Source organism: Rosa chinensis, chromosome 5, assembly GCF_002994745.2.
Source record: "Rosa chinensis cultivar Old Blush chromosome 5, RchiOBHm-V2, whole genome shotgun sequence".
NCBI lineage: Eukaryota > Viridiplantae > Streptophyta > Magnoliopsida > Rosales > Rosaceae > Rosa > Rosa chinensis.
The window spans coordinates 52637197-52655115 of record NC_037092.1 but is presented as its reverse complement, the minus strand read 5'-3'; the positions used below and the strand labels follow the sequence as shown (position 1 = coordinate 52655115).

General features: G+C 42.2%; 1 protein-coding gene across 1 annotated transcript; it reads left to right on the top strand.

Moving 5' to 3' along the window:
• The first annotated feature begins 1158 nt into the window (after positions 1-1158).
• On the top strand, positions 1159-3591 carry LOC112203996. The gene is made up of 5 exons (XM_024344884.1): positions 1159-1570; positions 1769-2105; positions 2337-2741; positions 3036-3164; positions 3366-3591. The coding sequence occupies exons 1-5, from the start codon at positions 1159-1161 to the stop codon at positions 3589-3591; spliced, it is 1509 nt and encodes a 502-aa protein (XP_024200652.1).
• Positions 3592-17919: the final 14328 nt, after the last annotated feature.

The window sequence follows — 17919 nt, the reverse complement described above, 5'->3', positions numbered from 1 at the left end:
ATCAAATGAGTTTTCTTGGAAAAGGATTAAGTTGGAATTATTATGGAGTCTCGCTGCATGTTGGTTTTGTTGAAAAGAGAAATGAGGAAGCATTCCATTAATTGTTTCAGATTTTGTTTCGGTTTTGTCCACTCACTCTAATGGATTTTATATGTTTTCCCCTGGGCCCTTCGTTTTCAAATGCCCAGATTTCAGATTTGCCGAGATCGCGTCCAGGCTCTAGGGACTTTGGAATCAGCGCTTCCGTTTTGTCTGTAGGTTATTACTTAACCTACCTTGTATGATATCGGCTTAGTTATTAGTGTTGCTCTGATAACCCTTTTTAAATTTGGTGGATGTTTTTGTTCGAATTGATGTTTATTACGGAGGTTGTGTTAAGATTTGAACTTTCCGAATGTAATATGTATGCTTGGAATGTAATTATGGTATTGTGGGTTGAGTAGAAGTTAAAGTTTTAATCATGTCCAGGTTTGTGAACACTTTGGGTAGTCCATATTTAGGGGAGGTTCTGCCGATTTTTCGGTAGGATTTCACTTAATGTGGGCCGCGCAGGCTCGTATCCAGGATTAAGGGGTGTTTCTTGGGTCGGGTCCTGTCAGTTGGTATCAGAGCACTAGGTTATTAGATTCTGTGGCCGATATCTTATTATAGTTGTCTTACATGCTTGATAGTATTCAGTACCTTCCGAGTGATGGCCCGACTGCAGCGGTTCCCCATCATATACTCTTCGATGCTGAAGTACAAATCAAGTGTGTAAGATAGCTGTTGTTGGTGTAAATACTTTGGTGTAACTTAATTATGGGAATTTCAGGTAGAATGAGACGCGGACGCAGATCTCGTGCTAGTAGGAACCATTCACCCGCCGGTGAGGGGGATGATGAGCAGGTCCCTCGTGGGTTGTTACGGACCGTGGAGCGGTTGTTTGAGCGTTTTGCAGCGGCCCTCCCCAATCCTAGTACTGACTATACCGTGGAGCGTGCCAGACGCCATGGGGCGTATACTTTTTCCAGTGCTCCTACGGAGTCCGTAGCAGGAGACTGGATTACTCATATGGAGAGAGTATTTGAATCCTTGGGTTGTCCAGCTGCTAGGAGGGTTCCTTTGGCTATTGATCTCTTAGACGGAGATGCATGGCTACGGTGGTAGGGTACCAGGAATATGGGTTTCGACCCAACTACCATGACTTGGGAAGAGTTCAAGGCGGAGTTCTCAAATCGGTACTATAATCAGGCTTCCCAGCATCATCTCCAATTTGATTTCATGCAGTTGAAGCAGACTGAAGAGATGACTGTATTACAGTATGAGGAGCGTTTCATTGCTTTATCTCGGTTTGCCCCTGAGTTGGTGGCGACAGAAAAATTGAAGGTTGATCAGTTTATTAATGGTCTCCTACCTATTTATCGAGATTGGTTGGCGCCTCACGATTACCCGACTTTTAAATTAGCTGTGGAGGCTGCTATGAGATGTGAGGCCAGATACCTAGACGGCTCCCGACCTTTGGAGAGTGGCGGTCCCAGTCAGGGGCCATCCAAGAGAATTGCCTCTAGTTCGGGTTCTGCATCGTCATCAGGTAGTAGACCGAGCAGTTCAGATTCTAGCTCTCGTTAGCGCTTCAGGGGACACTTCAGGAGGCCTGGGCAGATAGGTACGAGACAGTCCTAGGGAGGCACTGCTAGTTCCAGTAGAGGCTTTGGTAAACAGTCGATTCCGAGAGACTATCCCCAGTGTGCTACTTGTGGTAGACACCATGCGGGCCCATGTCAGGCAGGTGTGGGGACTTGTTACCAGTGTGGCCAGTGGGGTCACTACAGGAGAGAATGCCCTCAGTTGACCCAGGGAGTTCTCACTACGTCTAATCAGAGTGTGGGTCAGACCTCCGTGGGTGCTGCTAGTACTGGTTCTCATGGCAGTTTGTTAGGCAGGAGCAGCACTCAGCCGGGTCGTGGACAGAGAGGGCGTCCAGTGACCCAGGCCCGTCTTCATGCTATGACCCAACAGGAGGCTCGCACTGCACCGAACGTCATTATGGGTCTGTTAATTGTTTTTGGCCAACCAGCTTTCATTTTGATTGATCCTGGAGCCTCTCAGTCCTTTATGTCTAAGAGGTTTTCTTTCTTTGCTAATGTGCCCCCATCTCTCCTACTCGGAGAATGGCATGTTGTTCTACCATCAGGGGAAAGACATAGAATTGAATGGGTATATCGTTTTTGTGGAGTGTTTGTAGAAGGAGTTTGCTTAGAGGCGGACTTGATTCCATTTGAGTTAGTGGAGTTTGATGTAATCCTAGGGATGGATTTCCTTCGGATGCATCATGCCTTTGTGGATTGCTTTTGTAGTACGGTATTATTTCGGAGTCCGGGTAAGCCAGTTGTCACCTTTTATGGTGAATGGGAGGTTCTCCCATCTTGCATAATCTCAGCCTTAACTGCTAAGAAGATGTTGAGTAAGGGTTGCCAAGCTTATTTGGCACATGTGGTGAATTCAGATGCCGAAGTTGTGGATCTTAGCCAAATTCCGATTGTTGGTAATTATCCAGATGTATTTCCAGATGAATTGCCTGGTTTGCCTCCGGTGCGAGAGATAGACTTTACCATTGATTTACTTCCAGGAACATCACCCATCTCTCAAGCACCTTATAGAATGGCACCGGCGGAACTGAAGGAGTTGTATATACAGTTGCAGGAGTTAATGGATAAAGGGTTTATACGACCTAGTGTATCTCCCTGGGGTGCACCTGTGTTGTTTGTGAAGAAGAAAGATGGTACTTTAAGGCTTTGTATTGATTACCGGAAACTAAACAGGGTGACTATAAGGAATAAATATCCTTTGCCCCGCATTGATGATTTGTTTGACCAGTTGAGGGGTGCTAAAGTTTTCTCAAAGATTGATTTGAGGTCTGGTTATCATCAGTTACAGATTAAAGAGGAGGATGTAGCCAAAACTGCTTTTCGATCACGTTATGGTCATTATGAGTTCCTTGTTATGCGTTTTGGGTTGACTAATGCACCCACTGCTTTTATGGATCTTATGAACAGGGTGTTTCGCCCGTATCTTGACCGCTTTGTGATTTTGTTCATTGATGACATATTGGTTTATTCTAAGAGTGAGGAGTTACATGCTGAGCATTTGAACATTGTGATGGAGACTCTGCGGCTACACCAATTGTATGCTAAATTTAGTAAGTGTGAATTTTGGCTCGACCATGTGACATTTTTGGGTCACGTTATTTCAGCTGCTGGTGTTAGCGTTGATCCCCAAAAAGTAGAAGCAGTGTTGAATTGGGGAAGACCTACCAATGTAACGGAAATTCGTAGTTTCTTGGGTCTTGTTGGTTACTATTGACGTTTTGTGCAAAACTTTTCTAGAATTGCCGCTCCTCTTACCAAGTTAACGAGAAAGGGTGTCAGATTTGTTTGGTCTGAAAATTGTGAGCGGAGCTTCCAAGAACTTAAGAGTCGGTTGACTAGTGCTCCAATCCTATCATTGCCTGATGTTAGTGGGGAGTATGTAATTTATAGTGATGCCTCTAGACAAGGCTTAGGCTGTGTTTTAATGCAGCATGGTAATGTGATTGCTTATGCTTCTAGATAGTTGAAGCCACATGAGTCGAATTATCCTACACATGATTTAGAGTTGGCAGCTATTGTGTTTGCTCTTAAGTTGTGGAGGCATTATCTATATGGAGCCAGATGCCAGATTTTCACTGACCATAAAAGCCTCAAATATGTGTTTACACAACCAAATTTAAATTTAAGACAACGAAGATGGATGGAATTGATTGAAGATTATGATTGTACCATTGAGTACCACCCTGGTAAGGCAAATGTGGTGGCGGATGCACTTAGTAGGAACCCATCCGTGACCTTGTCATATTTAAGGGCCACTCGAGTACCCCTATTGTCAGAGTTGAGGTCTATGGGGGTTGAGTTATCGGTTGATGAGGTTGGTACTCTGGTGGCTAGTTTTCATGTGAGACCAGTATTCATTGAAGCTCAGCCTCTTGACCCAAGAATTGAAGGGATTAAAGAAGGTGTTCGTGGTGGTTGGCAACTTGAGTTTTCTATTCAAAGAGATGGGACATTGATGTTTGGAAAGAGACTTTGTGTTCCTAACGTTGAAGCACTTAAACGAGAAATACTTGATGAAGCTCATAACTCCGCGTATGCCCTGCATCCTGGTGGTACAAAAATGTATCGGACTCTCAAAGAATACTATTGGTGGCCAAACATGAAAAGAGAAATTGCAGCTTTTGTGAGTAAATGCCTTGTGTGCCAGCAAGTGAAAGCGGAAAGGCAAAAACCGTCGGGTTTGTTGCAACCTTTGCCAATTCCTGAATGGAAATGGGAACATCTCACCATGGATTTTATTTACAAGTTACCTCGTACGCAGGATGGTAATGATGGTATTTGGGTGATTGTGGATCGACTCACCAAATCAGCTCATTTTCTGGCAGTTAAGGAAACCTTTAGTTTGGATAAATTAGCAAAGTTGTATGTGGACGAAATTGTAAAGCTTCATGGTGTTCCTGAGTCCATTGTTTCTGATCGCGATGCCCGATTCACATCAAAGTTTTGGAGGAAGGTTCATAAATGTTTGGGAACCAAATTACAATTTAGCACTGCTTTCCATCCTCAAACTGATGGACAATCTGAGCGGACTATACAGACTTTGGAAGACATGTTGAGGGCTTGTTCTCTACAATTTAAGGGAAATTGGGATAAGCACCTGGCTTTGATGGAGTTTGCATATAACAACAGTTATCACTCGAGTATTGGTATGGCTCCCTACGAAGCTTTATATGGGAAACAGTGTAGAACCCCATTATGTTGGGATGAAGTGGGAGAAAGACAACTTATTGGTCCCGAGATTATTGAAATCACAACAGATAAAATTAAGGTGATCAGAGAGAGGCTCAAGACGGTTCAAAGCAGATAGAATAGCTACGCCGATAATCACAGGAAGCATCTTGAATTTCAAGTTGGTGACTGGGTATTTTTTAAATAATCTCCTTGGAAGGGTGTGGTAAGGTTTGGTAAACGAGGGAAACTAAGTCCAAGGTATATTGGTCCATATGAGATTGTGGAACGAATTGGTCTTGTCGCTTATCACTTGGCTTTACCTCCACAACTATTTAAAGTACATGATGTTTTCCATGTCTCCATGCTTCGCAAGTACATAACTGATCCTTCACATGTGTTACCAGCTCAACCCATTACACTTACAGAAGATTTAACATATGAAGAAGAACCAGTATAGATCCTAGATCGTCGTGAGCAAGTACTCCGAAGCAAGGTCATACCTTTGGTTAAGGTATTATGGAGGAATCATCTGATTGAAGAAGCTACTTGGGAACCAGAGGACCAAATGACGCAACAGTATCCACATCTTTTTCCTTGACAGGTATAATTTCGAGGACGAAATTTTATAAGGAGGGGAGAATGTAAGGCCCCGTACCTTAACATTTTTTTTATGAAGTACATTTTTATCGGTTTTGATCGATGAGTTGACTTTCTATTTTGTCTGTTACGTCGGAATATTCCTTGAGTACGTCATAGGTTACGAAAAATTTAGTTCGTGGACACGCAGTTTGTATCGATCGGAGTTTTTACGGGAAGTTGTGATTTAAGTGTTGGGAGGTACTGTTCCTTATTAAAATATTGGTTTTGTTTTATTAAAAAAAGAAGGGCAATTAGTTAATTAAAAGGAGAGAGAGAGAGAGAGAGAATCGGACAGAGCCGACCTCCCGAACCCTCCCCCTTGCGTTTTCTCCTTCTCCCCGAACCGGACTCGATTTCCGGCGATTCACCTCAACCGAACCTTGTTGGACTCACCTCTTGCCACCGCAGCTTTATTTCTTCACTCTCTTCCATCTCAGGTACATAATTTTAGCTGGGTAGCTTTGATTTGAACGATTTTGGGGGAAGATTGCCGATCGGGTTTGAGAACCTTCGGCTGGGTTTTCGATTTCCGACAGTCTCCGGCCGGAAATCATTGTGATTTTGGTTTTCTGTGAAGGGTGGAACACTTTTCCAACCTCCTTGTAGCTTGATTTGGCCGGAGGAAGTGGTAGGGAGGATGAATAGTGGTGTTGAACAGTGGCTGTCGGGTTTTTCCGATTTTGGGTTGAATTTTCGACCACTTCTACTTAGTTTTAGCTGTTATTGCAGGTTTAAAGATTGTTGGGTTTACTGTGGTGATGCGTTTAGGCTAGTTGGGTTGGCCGGAGATGGGGTTTGGGCCGCCACTGGTGGCGGCGTGTTGAGTTGTTTTCAGGCTAGTTAACTGCATTGTGAGGTGTTGTTGTTGTTGGAACTTTCGGTGGGCATTGTTTTAGACTTGTGATTAATTGTTTGGTTGGTTGTTTTGATGTTATAGTTCACAATCTTCCAGGTTAATCCCTTCATAAATTGCTATTTGTCCTAGTACAGATTTAATCTACTTGGTTGAGCTTTTGGAAATTGTTGTAATTAGTTATGGTTGTTGGTTTTGGTTAAGTTGGTCATGGCAATCGGTGTTGTGATTTTGTGGTAGCTGTGATTGTGGGGACATTCGAAAATTGAAATGGATCAAAGGGAAGTTATGAGAGAATTTGAGGAACTTGATAGGGAGAATTGATTCTTTATTTATTGGTTAAAATTGTAGGTAAGATGTTGAAATTTATTGTTTGAGAAGTTGCAAAGGCTAAAAAAAAATTAGAGGATGTTGAGTTTTAATTCTTTAATGATTTCCTTTGTGAGGTTAATTTTATCATGCCCAATTACTACAGGACGTACTGAGCCCTCGAGCGAGGAGGAAACGGGCAGGCAGCAGGATTAGCTGCGGGAGTCACTTGTGAGTGGACTTTTATTTTGTTTAAATAATGCATGCAGCATGGAATTAAGTTTTCAGTTGGATTACTATTTTGAGTAAATGTGATTTTGTGGAAAGTAAAGGATTTAAAAAGAAGGCAGTTGACAAGGAGGCCAGTTTTGGCGCATGCGAATCTTACCTAGTTGGCAGTCCCTTCTAGGTAATAGTCTGGTTGGCAGTCCCTTCCAGACTACAGTCTGGTTGGCAGTCCCATCCGATGCGTCATCTGGTTGGCAATCCCTTCCAGATGACATGAGGTAGTTAGTTGGCAGTCCCTTCTAACTACCTGTGGCTAGTTGGCAGTCCCAACTAACCACCGCCTCCTATTCCGGTTGGCAGTCCCTTCCGATGCGTCATCTGAGTGGCAGTCCCTCCCAGATGGCATGAGATGCTTAGGAAGCAGTCCTTCCTAGTCATCAAATGAGTTTTCTTGGAAAAGGATTGAGTTGGAATTATTATGGAGTCTCGCTGCATGTTGGTTTTGTTGAAAAGAGAAATGGGGAAGCATTCCATTAATTGTTTCAGATTTTGTTTCGGTTTTGTCCACTCACTCTAATGGATTTTATATGTTTTCCCCTGGGCCCTTCGTTTTCAAATGCCCAGATTTCAGATTTGCCGAGATCGCGTCCAGGCTCTAGGGACTTTGGAATCAACGCTTCCGTTTTGTCTGTAGGTTATTACTTAACCTACCTTGTATGATATCGGCTTAGTTATTAGTGTTGCTCTGATAACCCTTTTAAAATTTGATGGATGTTTTTGTTCGAATTGATGTTTATTACGGAGGTTGTGTTAAGATTTGAACTTTCCGAATGTAATATATATGCTTGGAATGTAATTATGGTATTGTGGGTTGAGTAGAAGTTAGAGTTTTAATGATGTCTAGGTTTGTGAACACTTTGGGTAGCCCATATTTAGGGGAGGTTCTGCCGATTTTTTGGTAGGATTTCACTTAATGTGGGCCCCGCAGGCTCGTATCCAGGATTAAGGGGTGTTTCTTGGGTCAAGTCCTGTCACCAGATGGCCAGAACACCGTCGGAACGCCGCCACAGGCGGTGGCTCACCACCGCCGGCCAAAACTCATTATTTACCAAAACTCCCAACATCAAAAATGTTCATCTAAGCATGCTTGTGAATTTTCATACCTAGCTCGAAGTCCGAAAACAAGCATAAAGAATCGAAAACTACCTCACAAGATTTGAATTTTTGCTCAATCTGAGTTGAACTGATTTCAACGTAAATCGATCCAAACAAACACCATAGATCGATCCAGAAGGCTCCAACGAAGCCAAAGAAGGAAACTTTAAGCCGTGCCGTCGCCGGAGCTACATTTTCCGGTCAGGTCCGAATACTCCAAATTTCTCCGCCTTCAAGCGCCGCCGTGGGTGAGAATCACCGTTAGAGGATGCCAGAGGGACGACCAGAGCAAGCAGGCGATCTGATCTGGAGAGTTTCACCGCCGGAGACCGCCGGAATTTGCCGGAAAAGTCGGGTCGGGTTGGGTCCGGCGGAAAACTCAGATACTGAAGGTCGACCGAGAGAGATAAGAGAGAGAATGAGAGTTTCCGGAAATGGAAACTTGGAAATTATGAAAATAATTTCGGAAAATTCCTATTTATACCAAAATGGAAACTTCTTCCAAAAGCCATAACTTCCCCATACGATCTCCGATTGACGCGTTCCACATGTCCACGAACTCGTATCGACGCGCTCTACAACTTTCGTTATGGAAGTTCTCAGAGAATCTCAACGTATCAAAATTCAACCTTTGCGCCACCCCTAAAGTCATATTTGACGAATAAAAATTCGTCCGAAATACTTCCGCTCCATCCACGAGCCATGAAACCGTCCAATAACCACAAATTAGATTCTGGAAAATCCTCGGAAAATAAATACGAATTTCCAGGGCATAACATTCCACCCCCCTTAAAGAAATTTCATCCCGAAATTTAAACGTACAAAACCAACAAGTACGAATAAACTCATCCCCAAAAATCCAATTCTGATTCTCGTGCAAGAAAAACACTCATTCCGAAGCCTCCACAGGGTATTGAACTAGTCAATTATCCTTGATCAAAGTTTCTCTGTATCCATACAGAAAGCCATCCAAACACTAACGATGATCGCCACATCTTCTATTTCAACAACACTACGATCAACCACACTGGATCCATTGTAAACTTCATCATCGGCATAGAAACAATAAAATATACCGCACCACATAACACTTGGAGATAAGGCTGACCTAAACATCGAATCTCCACACCTCAAGGTACAACATGCGCCTAGCTCAACAATCGATATAGGTAGCTTACCTAATATCGCAATTTAAATGCACCCTACCATCCCACTTGGAGGTAATCTAAACATTTCACCTGTTTCAATCACGTACCAATGCAATAACAATTCTGCAAAACTACAACACTATGCACAACTACCTAAGAGTCCAGAGTCCTGTCCTCACAGTATCTGCATCGATATATCATCTATTGCAACACTCTCATTGCTAAATTTAAAATGACATTTCATTTCAAATCGATTGATAACTCTAAGTTTTGCCATAGTCAACTATTTGCAAAATCACAACAAGCATTCCAACTATCTCTGAACATAGCAAGATGAGATTCAGCCTCGGCCGAACTACTCATCAATTGTCACATGGTATTGCACATACAAACAAAGTTGTAAAAGACTCCTCTGTTACAACAATGAAAAACGCATCATGCAACCTACCACATAAAACAGTACTTTACAAAAGGAAGCCACATGCAAAAGTCTAACTATAGACATCAGGCAAAGCCTGTCACAGTGCACAAAGGAATTAGGTTCTCCACTATCACACTTCGCCTTAGCAAGAAAAGTCTTAAGGCCGATAAGACACCTCCATTCCCTACACTTTGCTGAAATTAGCATCCACTCAGACATGCCCCAAAGGCTGCTGTCCCCGCTGATTTCCTTGTCCCCTACCCTGCTGCTGGGTACAATCCCTTGAGAAATGCCCTGTCTGGCCACAAGCAAAACACGCCAAATTCTTCGGTTTTGTGCAAGCCTTAGTAGTCTGGCGAATCTCCTTACAGTTATAACATCTCAGAGGTGCTCCCTGCCCAACAGGTGCAACCGCTTCCCTAGCTGGCGCCTGCTGATGAGTCATGCGCCTCTTCCAGAACCGACCCTGAGCATCTGTCCCTTCACTGCTCTCAACAGTTGCCTTTCCCTTCCTTCGAGAGTCCCTCTCAGCCGACTCCTGCTCCTGGAAAATCAGGTTCTCCTGCTCAATGGCCATAGCCTTAGCGAAAATGAGTTCCATCATCTTCAGTTCCAGAACAGCGATGTCGCGCTGGATCGAAGCATTCAATCCTCACTGAAACTTCATAGCCAAACTCTCAGCATCCATCTGCCTCACAAACCGATACAGCCTTGAGAACTCAGCCTCATAATCCCTCACACTCTTAGTCCCTTGGACTAACGAGATGAATTCCCTTTCCAACTGCTCCCTCACTGAAGGCGGAAAGTACTTCTTCCTGAAAAGTTCCACAAACTCATCCCAGGTCATGGTGGACACATCCTTAACCCTCTGTGTGTCGCTCTACCATACCCGTGCATCGCCTTGGAGCATAAACGCCACAATCGTTCTCTTCTCAATGTCGTCGCAGACGACCATCTCAAAGTAGGTCTTCGTGTTCTCGATCCATTGATCTGCCAACATGTGATCCGTACCTCCCTGGAATGGAACTCCTCCCAACCTCGAAATCTCCTTTGCCAACTTCGACAAACTAGTGGGATCTACAACATCCACAACCTCCACAACAGGTGGAACAGGCAGCTCAACATTCGATGCCTTGATATCATTCTCAAACATCTCCTTAACAGGAGGAGGAATCTTGCCCCTACCTCGAGCTCTACCCCTGCCTCTGGGTTTACCTCAACCCCTAGCTCGGCCTCCTTGTGAATCCATCACCTAAGAAGCATAACAACCTGTGATTAATACTTGTACAATTTCCAACTACAAGTATAATTCAACGTTATGACTAAATCAACCACACACTACGTCAGAAGATACAATTCTATCCCCTACGTAAGCAAGAGTTAAATCTAAAGGTCCTCATTCCTCAAAAGATTAAAACTCCTAGAAGCTACCTTAAGCTCCTACACTTTGTTTATTGAGCCAACACTACCCTGAAGACTCACATTCCAACGCTCACTGCATACCCAATGACTATATCAATACTGAAGAGCATTGGATGGGGATCCGCTGCAGACGGCCATCACTCGAGAAGTATTGATTGTCACCAAATATGCACCTTACGCTCTGATACCAAACTGTTACACCCCTGATTTTTAACACAAATAAAAATCGATATATAATCCCAAAATTATACACGCATGAACGTTCAGCCATCAATACAAAAATACCTAGAAACTTTTTCCTTTTTACCCAAGTACATATTGATACTCTGAACCCACTATGTCAATATTGACCCACTCCACAGAGTCATATATTACATAAGCTTACCAATTAAATTGTCAACAATAAAATAAAATGTATCCTCAGAGTTTACTACAATGGAAGTCCTTATCAACGGTAAAGTTACAAAAATGGCTTCCTACCGTAAAGCTGCAAAGGCGCTACCTCAGCTTCAACCCCAATTATCCTAACCTGCAGGATTAACCCCTACACCTTTTGAATAGTGTATCGGGTTGTCACATAACAAACCCGGTAAGGTTTTGCAAGCCCGTATGAGTAACTCAAAACAGTTAACACAACTCACACCAGAAATAAGGAAAACAACTCACACTTTGATTCCTTAAAACACGAAATAAAGGAGAATAACTCACACTTTAATTTTCTTTCAAATTGAAATAAAACAAAGCAACTCACACCTTTTTTCCTTTTAAAACGAAACATAGAAAACAACTCACTCCTTGGTTCTTATCAATTGTACCAAAATCGTACCATAGAAAACAACCCACACTTGAATTCTATCAATATAACATAGAAAGCAACTCACTGCTTGATTTCTATCAAATGTACCAAAATCGTACCATAGAAAACAACTCACACTTGAATTCTATCAATAAAACATAGAAAGCAACTCACTCCTTGATTTCTATCAATTGTACCAAAATCGTACCATTGAAAACAACCCACACTTGAATTCTCACACCTTGATTTCTATCAATTTGTTAATAAGGAAAACAACTTGCACCTTATCCCCTTAAAAATCGTTGATAAGGAAGCAACTCACACCTTGTTCCCTAAAAACACGTAATGTCATGAGTTATCAATAACCAGTTCCCGTTACCTCATGAATCACTTATATGGCAGACAGATTAGAGCTCTAACTGAAACGTAACCACTCGTCCGGTCAAAGACGTGATTACCTGATATTCTGCCCAAGGTCATAAACCTTCGTTCCTCGGGCCGCACAGTCCCTTTGAGTAAAACATTAAAGGAGTCACACTGGACCCAAAATGTTACACAAATCGCAACGCTTTTCAAAACAATCGAAATCAACATTTCCATAATCATTGTTTTCCGAAAAGCCATAACACAAAACAATAAAGAGCATCAATTCATGCATATTGTTTTCATACCCAAATCTCAACGCTTTTCAAAACAAATCGAAATTAACATTTCCACAATCATTTGTTTTCCAAAAAGCCACAACACAAAACAATAAAAAACATCATTCATGCATATTGTTTTCATAAATCCACAAAACCCACAAATACATATATATTTCACGTAAATATATATACGTAGTCATCCGCTCAGGAATGCCTACTAATACCAACTATAGTTTGCAGTTAAATCAATAACTCTCAAAATGATAAAGGTAATTCCGTTCATTAATGAACCTTGTGAGATTACTCACCTCGAACTCCCGCTGCATCTTCAATACAGAACAAGGCAGCCCAACCACCCAAAATAGCTGTCCAAGGAATACTTCATCACGTAACTAAGAAATTATAGCTATGATTCAGTCAACGAATCACAATTCAATAAAGTTCGAATCCCCAATTGAACCAAAATCTCAAGGTAACGCCAAATTTAGGTGAAACCATTTCCGAGACCTCCCAAAGTCTCCGGAACACTTCCAAGATCGATGTGTCCAAACACAAGTCGATCCGATGCTTCAATCCTCAAGGATTAAATAAATTCACCAATATGAAACGGTACAAATCATAACAAATCCATTCGAACTCCAAAATTTGCATATTATATATCGAAACGCTCGTATCAATGAGTAGAACATATATAATACCAGAAACAGTCCCCTAGATGGCCAGAACATCATCGGTACGCCGCCACAGGCGGTGGCGCACCGCCGCCGGCCAAAACTCATTATTTCCCAAAACTCCTAACATCAAAAGTGTTCATCTAAGCATGCTTGTGAATTTTCATAACTAGCTCGAAGTCAGAAAACAAGCATAAAGGATATAAAACTACCTCACAAGCTTTGCATTTCTGCTCAATCTGAGTTGAACTGAATTCCACATAAATCGATCCAAACAAACACCATAGATCGATCCAGAAGGCGCCCACGAAGCCAAAGAAGGAAACATGAAGCCGTGCTATCGCCGGAGCTATGTTTTCCGGTCGGGTCTGAATACTCCAAATTTCTCCACCTTCAAGCGCCGCCGTGGGTGAGAATCGCCGTTTGAGGATGCCAGAGGGACGACCAGAGCAAGCAGGCGATCTGATCTGGTGAGTTTCACCGTCGGAGTTTGCCGGAAAAGTCGGGTCGGGTCAGCCGGGTTCGGGTCGGGTCAGGCGGAAAACTCAGATGCTGAAGGTCGACCGAGAGAGAAAAGAGAGAGAATGAGAGTTTCCGGAAATGGAAACTTGGAAATTATGAAAATAATTTTGGAAAATTCCTATTTATACCAAAATGGAAACTTCTTCCGAAAGCCATAACTTCCCCATACGAACTCCGATTGACGCATTCCACATGTCCACAAATTCGTATCGATGCGCTCTACAACTTTTGTGAAGGAAGTTCTTGGAGAATCTCAACGTATCAAAAGTCAACCTTTGTGCCACCCCTAAAGTCATATTTGCTGAATAAAAATTCGTCCGAAACACTTCCGCTCCATCCACAAGCCACGAAACCGTCCAATAACCACAAATTAGATTCCGGAAAATCCTCGGAAAATAAATACGAATTTCCGGGGCATCACATTTTAATGAACTTGATGATATATTAAATATTTGTTCTAATTGAAATAAAAGTTTATTTTTTAATTCTGATTTTGGGAGAGTTAAATTTGGATTTCCAAGTTCAATTCTAGCTTTATGTAAAATATCATCACACATGTTTGACCAATGTGAATCTAATAACATTTGGGGATTTGCAACATCATAGAATAAAATTATGGGAAAATTTTGCAAACAGTATACCAGGTAAAGGCCACTAATAATTTCTATACATAAAGATTTAAACCAAGCATTTTGGTACACGAAGTTTGCAGCCCGACCCACTATCTAGACACGACGTCATTGACGCCGTTTACTATTGTGCCATTACTCAATTGTCAGAGGGTAATTTAGTACTTTACGTGCCTCTGACTTTGACTCTCTCTCTTTCTCTCCCTCCACAGCCGCGACTGGAATTCGCACGTACTTACGTTTCTTATCTTCCTCTCTCTCACTCTCTCTGATTTGCAGACTAACATTTGTAATTAAGAGGAAGATGAACCTAAAGCTCTAGGTGACGTCTTTGGGAACAATGCAACAATTGGGGCTCCGATTCCCTTGGCGTCAAGTAAGACCTTTTTTCTTTGATCGCTTTCTCTTCAGTCAAACGGGTCGGGTATGAGCGGCGTGATGGGGCTGAGCCCCAGCACTGGGAAATCGAAGATGCTCGGCGACAAAATCTCCGGGTTTCAGGCGAGAACTCGGAGTTGTTGTTGTATTTGGAATTGAACACCTGGATTGGGATTAGAGGGTTCAGCCGGATATTCTTGGTATCTTCCCAATTCAGAACCTTTTCTTCCCCGCTTTCTTTACTCGCCGGAAATGTAGGTTTGAACAGATGAGCTTTCGTCAAGAGCACGAATTTGGCAACTGCCGGACTGAAATCATCAGGCAAGGACATGCCAAGATGTGGGTCTTGAAGATTGAGCCGAACATGTATCTTGGGTTTCTGGGGTTGGGGTTGTTGGGGGAGCTTGGAGTCCATTGTTGTTACTATTGGAGGTGTGGTTGTTTGGGGATAGGAGAGGGTTTGGGTTGGTATCTCTTCTGAAGTAGGTTTCCATTGATGAGGGTCTGAAATTACATAGAGAAATGAGTTGAGGAGAAAATAAGAGGAAGAAGAAGAAGGAGAGAATAGAAAGATTGCTGTGATGACAGACCCTGTTGTTACCTTGTGCTGCTTTGGTTTGGTAAGAAATGTTATTGAACATGGGGATTGGGATCGATTAGATGGTTTCGGCGGAGAAGGTTGAAAATCGAAGGGTGTGGATTGATGACAATGGCCGGAATTGCAGAGGTGATCGGGATTGGAAGGGGGGAAGAGAGATGGGTGCCTATAGTGTGTGTGTGTGAGAGAGAGAGAGAGCCAAAGCCTGGTGCCTAGAATAAGAAAGGAAAAGCCGGCTGCTCAAAGTAAAAATCTAAAGAGACCGAATTATCCCTCAAATTAGGCCGAAATTAACGGCGTCATTGACGTCGTGTCTACATAATGGGTCGAGCTCGAGAGTCCATGTACCAAAATGCTCAGTCTAAAACTTTATGTATAGAAATTATTAATAGCCTTTACTTGTTGTACTGTTTGCAAAATTTTCCCTAAAATTATTGTGACAAAAAGTGTACGCATTTCAGATGCTGTTACAACATGTAAAGAATCTGTTAATGCTTCAATCCATTCTCTGTCATCGCCTAATAAACCTAAAATTCGGCAAGCCTCTTGATAGGAAGGATATGTAATACCATTAATAGTTCTTATTGAATTGTAATCACGACAACCCTTTTGAATATTTAATAACATTCTCATCATAAAATATAATTCACCTAATGTAGGATGTACATGTGCTATTCGACCAATAGTTTCATATTGTTTTCTTGGCGTCCAACATTTTTTATGATCAGTCCAGACAAATTTAGTTGGAAATTCTGTATAAGTTAATTTACATGCTTCTGGATAAGTTGTATTTGCTTTAAACCATCCAATAAGTATAGTATCTTCCATACTTTTATGTTTTATAATTCATTCAAGAGATTGAGTGTTAACGTTAGAGATCCGAGGGGGTCTCTAGTTAGCTTTAGAGAGAGAGAGAGAGAGAGTGACACGAGATGTATAGTGGTTCGTTTCCCGCCTTAGCGGGAAACTACGTCCACTTGAATGTTACACTAGTGTGTTGAGCCTTGCGGCCCAAGGGGATTACAAAAGATGTAATGGGATTGTTTGAGTTGTGGGAGGAGGCATTCCTTTTATAGGTGAAGGAATGCTTCTCCTTTACATTTTCTTAGATGTGGGATGACTAAAATCACTATTCTAGTCTAGAAAACCTATTTGTGAGGGCAACTTGGCAAGGCCAGGAAGGTGGCTTCCCGGCGACGTATTTGCAATTTCCGGATACCGTAGCGTAGCTTGGACATAGGGCTACAAGATGAAAGTAGCGGTTAGGCCTCACCATGGCTTGTGGGTGTCCCAAAGAGGGTGTTACTTATGCTTGGTGAGATAGCAAACTAGTCATGCTAGTAAGTATCTACAAGTCCCCGAAGTCCGCAAGCAAGAGGAGCTTCTTGGTTGGGGAGTTATAAGCGTGAAGTCATCAAGCATAAGTGACCGGGAGGCACGGAGCCCCTACAAGTCCCCGAACTTCGTAAGCAAGAAGGGACTCGTTTAACCTACACAATGAGAAAAAAACGCGCATATGTAGAATGCTTGTTGTATTGGTTACCGTTCGTATTAATGGAATGCGAAAAGAATTCGATTTGTAGCAAACAACAAATGGTAGAAGAGTTCAATATTCCATTAATGTGTACGAACATGTAAAATATTGGTAGTTGTATATGTGGATCTTATGGCCATATAACACGCACAATAGATAGTGGCAAGTGTAATGGGTGTCCATATAAAATTGTGGGAGTAGTCCCGGTGACATCGTATGAAGCGTTTGTGAACTTGGGGCTTAAATAAAGCATGTTGGACATGATCGAGCAAGTTGGGTTGTTCGAGCAAGTTGGGTGTAGTTGAGCGTGTAGGCGCGGTGCGAGCATGCGGGGCGTGGCCCAAGTGCAAGTCGTGGCCATGCTCGATACCCAAGCAAGTCGTAACCTGAGCAAGTCGTTTATCCAAGCATGTTTAATTAAGTCGTAAGTGTCACAAGCTTCTAGATGCATGTCACATGAAAGTGCATTTAAGCATGTATGTGTGTAGCATGCACTTGTAGTAAAGTTGCTAATAACATTTTGTATTTGTTGTAAACATGCTTTAGAGATCCTTAAGATCGATATTTGAAGCATGGCATATCTAGCATGTAAGGCCTAGAAAGTGTTGCCAAATGTAAAAAATGTTGTAGGCATGCTTTTAAAAGTAGTAAAAGCATAGCCATGGCTCTAATTGCAAGAGCGTAAAAGATAAGATAGTGACTTATCTTATGCTGATTTGGAGGCTAGCGGAGTTGGCCGAGCATGGCGGTCCATTGCTTGTGGCGGATAAAGTACTCCGAAAATGTCTGTCAACTCATAGTTGAGGTTGAATGCTTAATAGAAATAATTGAATTTCCTTGAAAAAAAAAAGGTGATTAGTACATTAGTGTGTAGAATCAACAGTAGTATTTATGTTTATTTGCGGTAGGTCACGTAGGAGAAGTACAAATAAGCAAGTAATGCTAGCGGTTGAGTTGGAGCATGTGTACTTATGTGTGATAACTACCTCAATAGCACATGCATAGGTGTCTATAAGTTGATAACAAGGCAGCTAATACACAACTAGAAGGATATTAATGAGCATGTTCATGCGCAGTAGTTCATAACATTGATTTCCACAGTTAAGTCATATGTGGGCATGCTCTGTTAATGAAATTGAATCATACATACCATCACAAGTAATTGAGATGCTA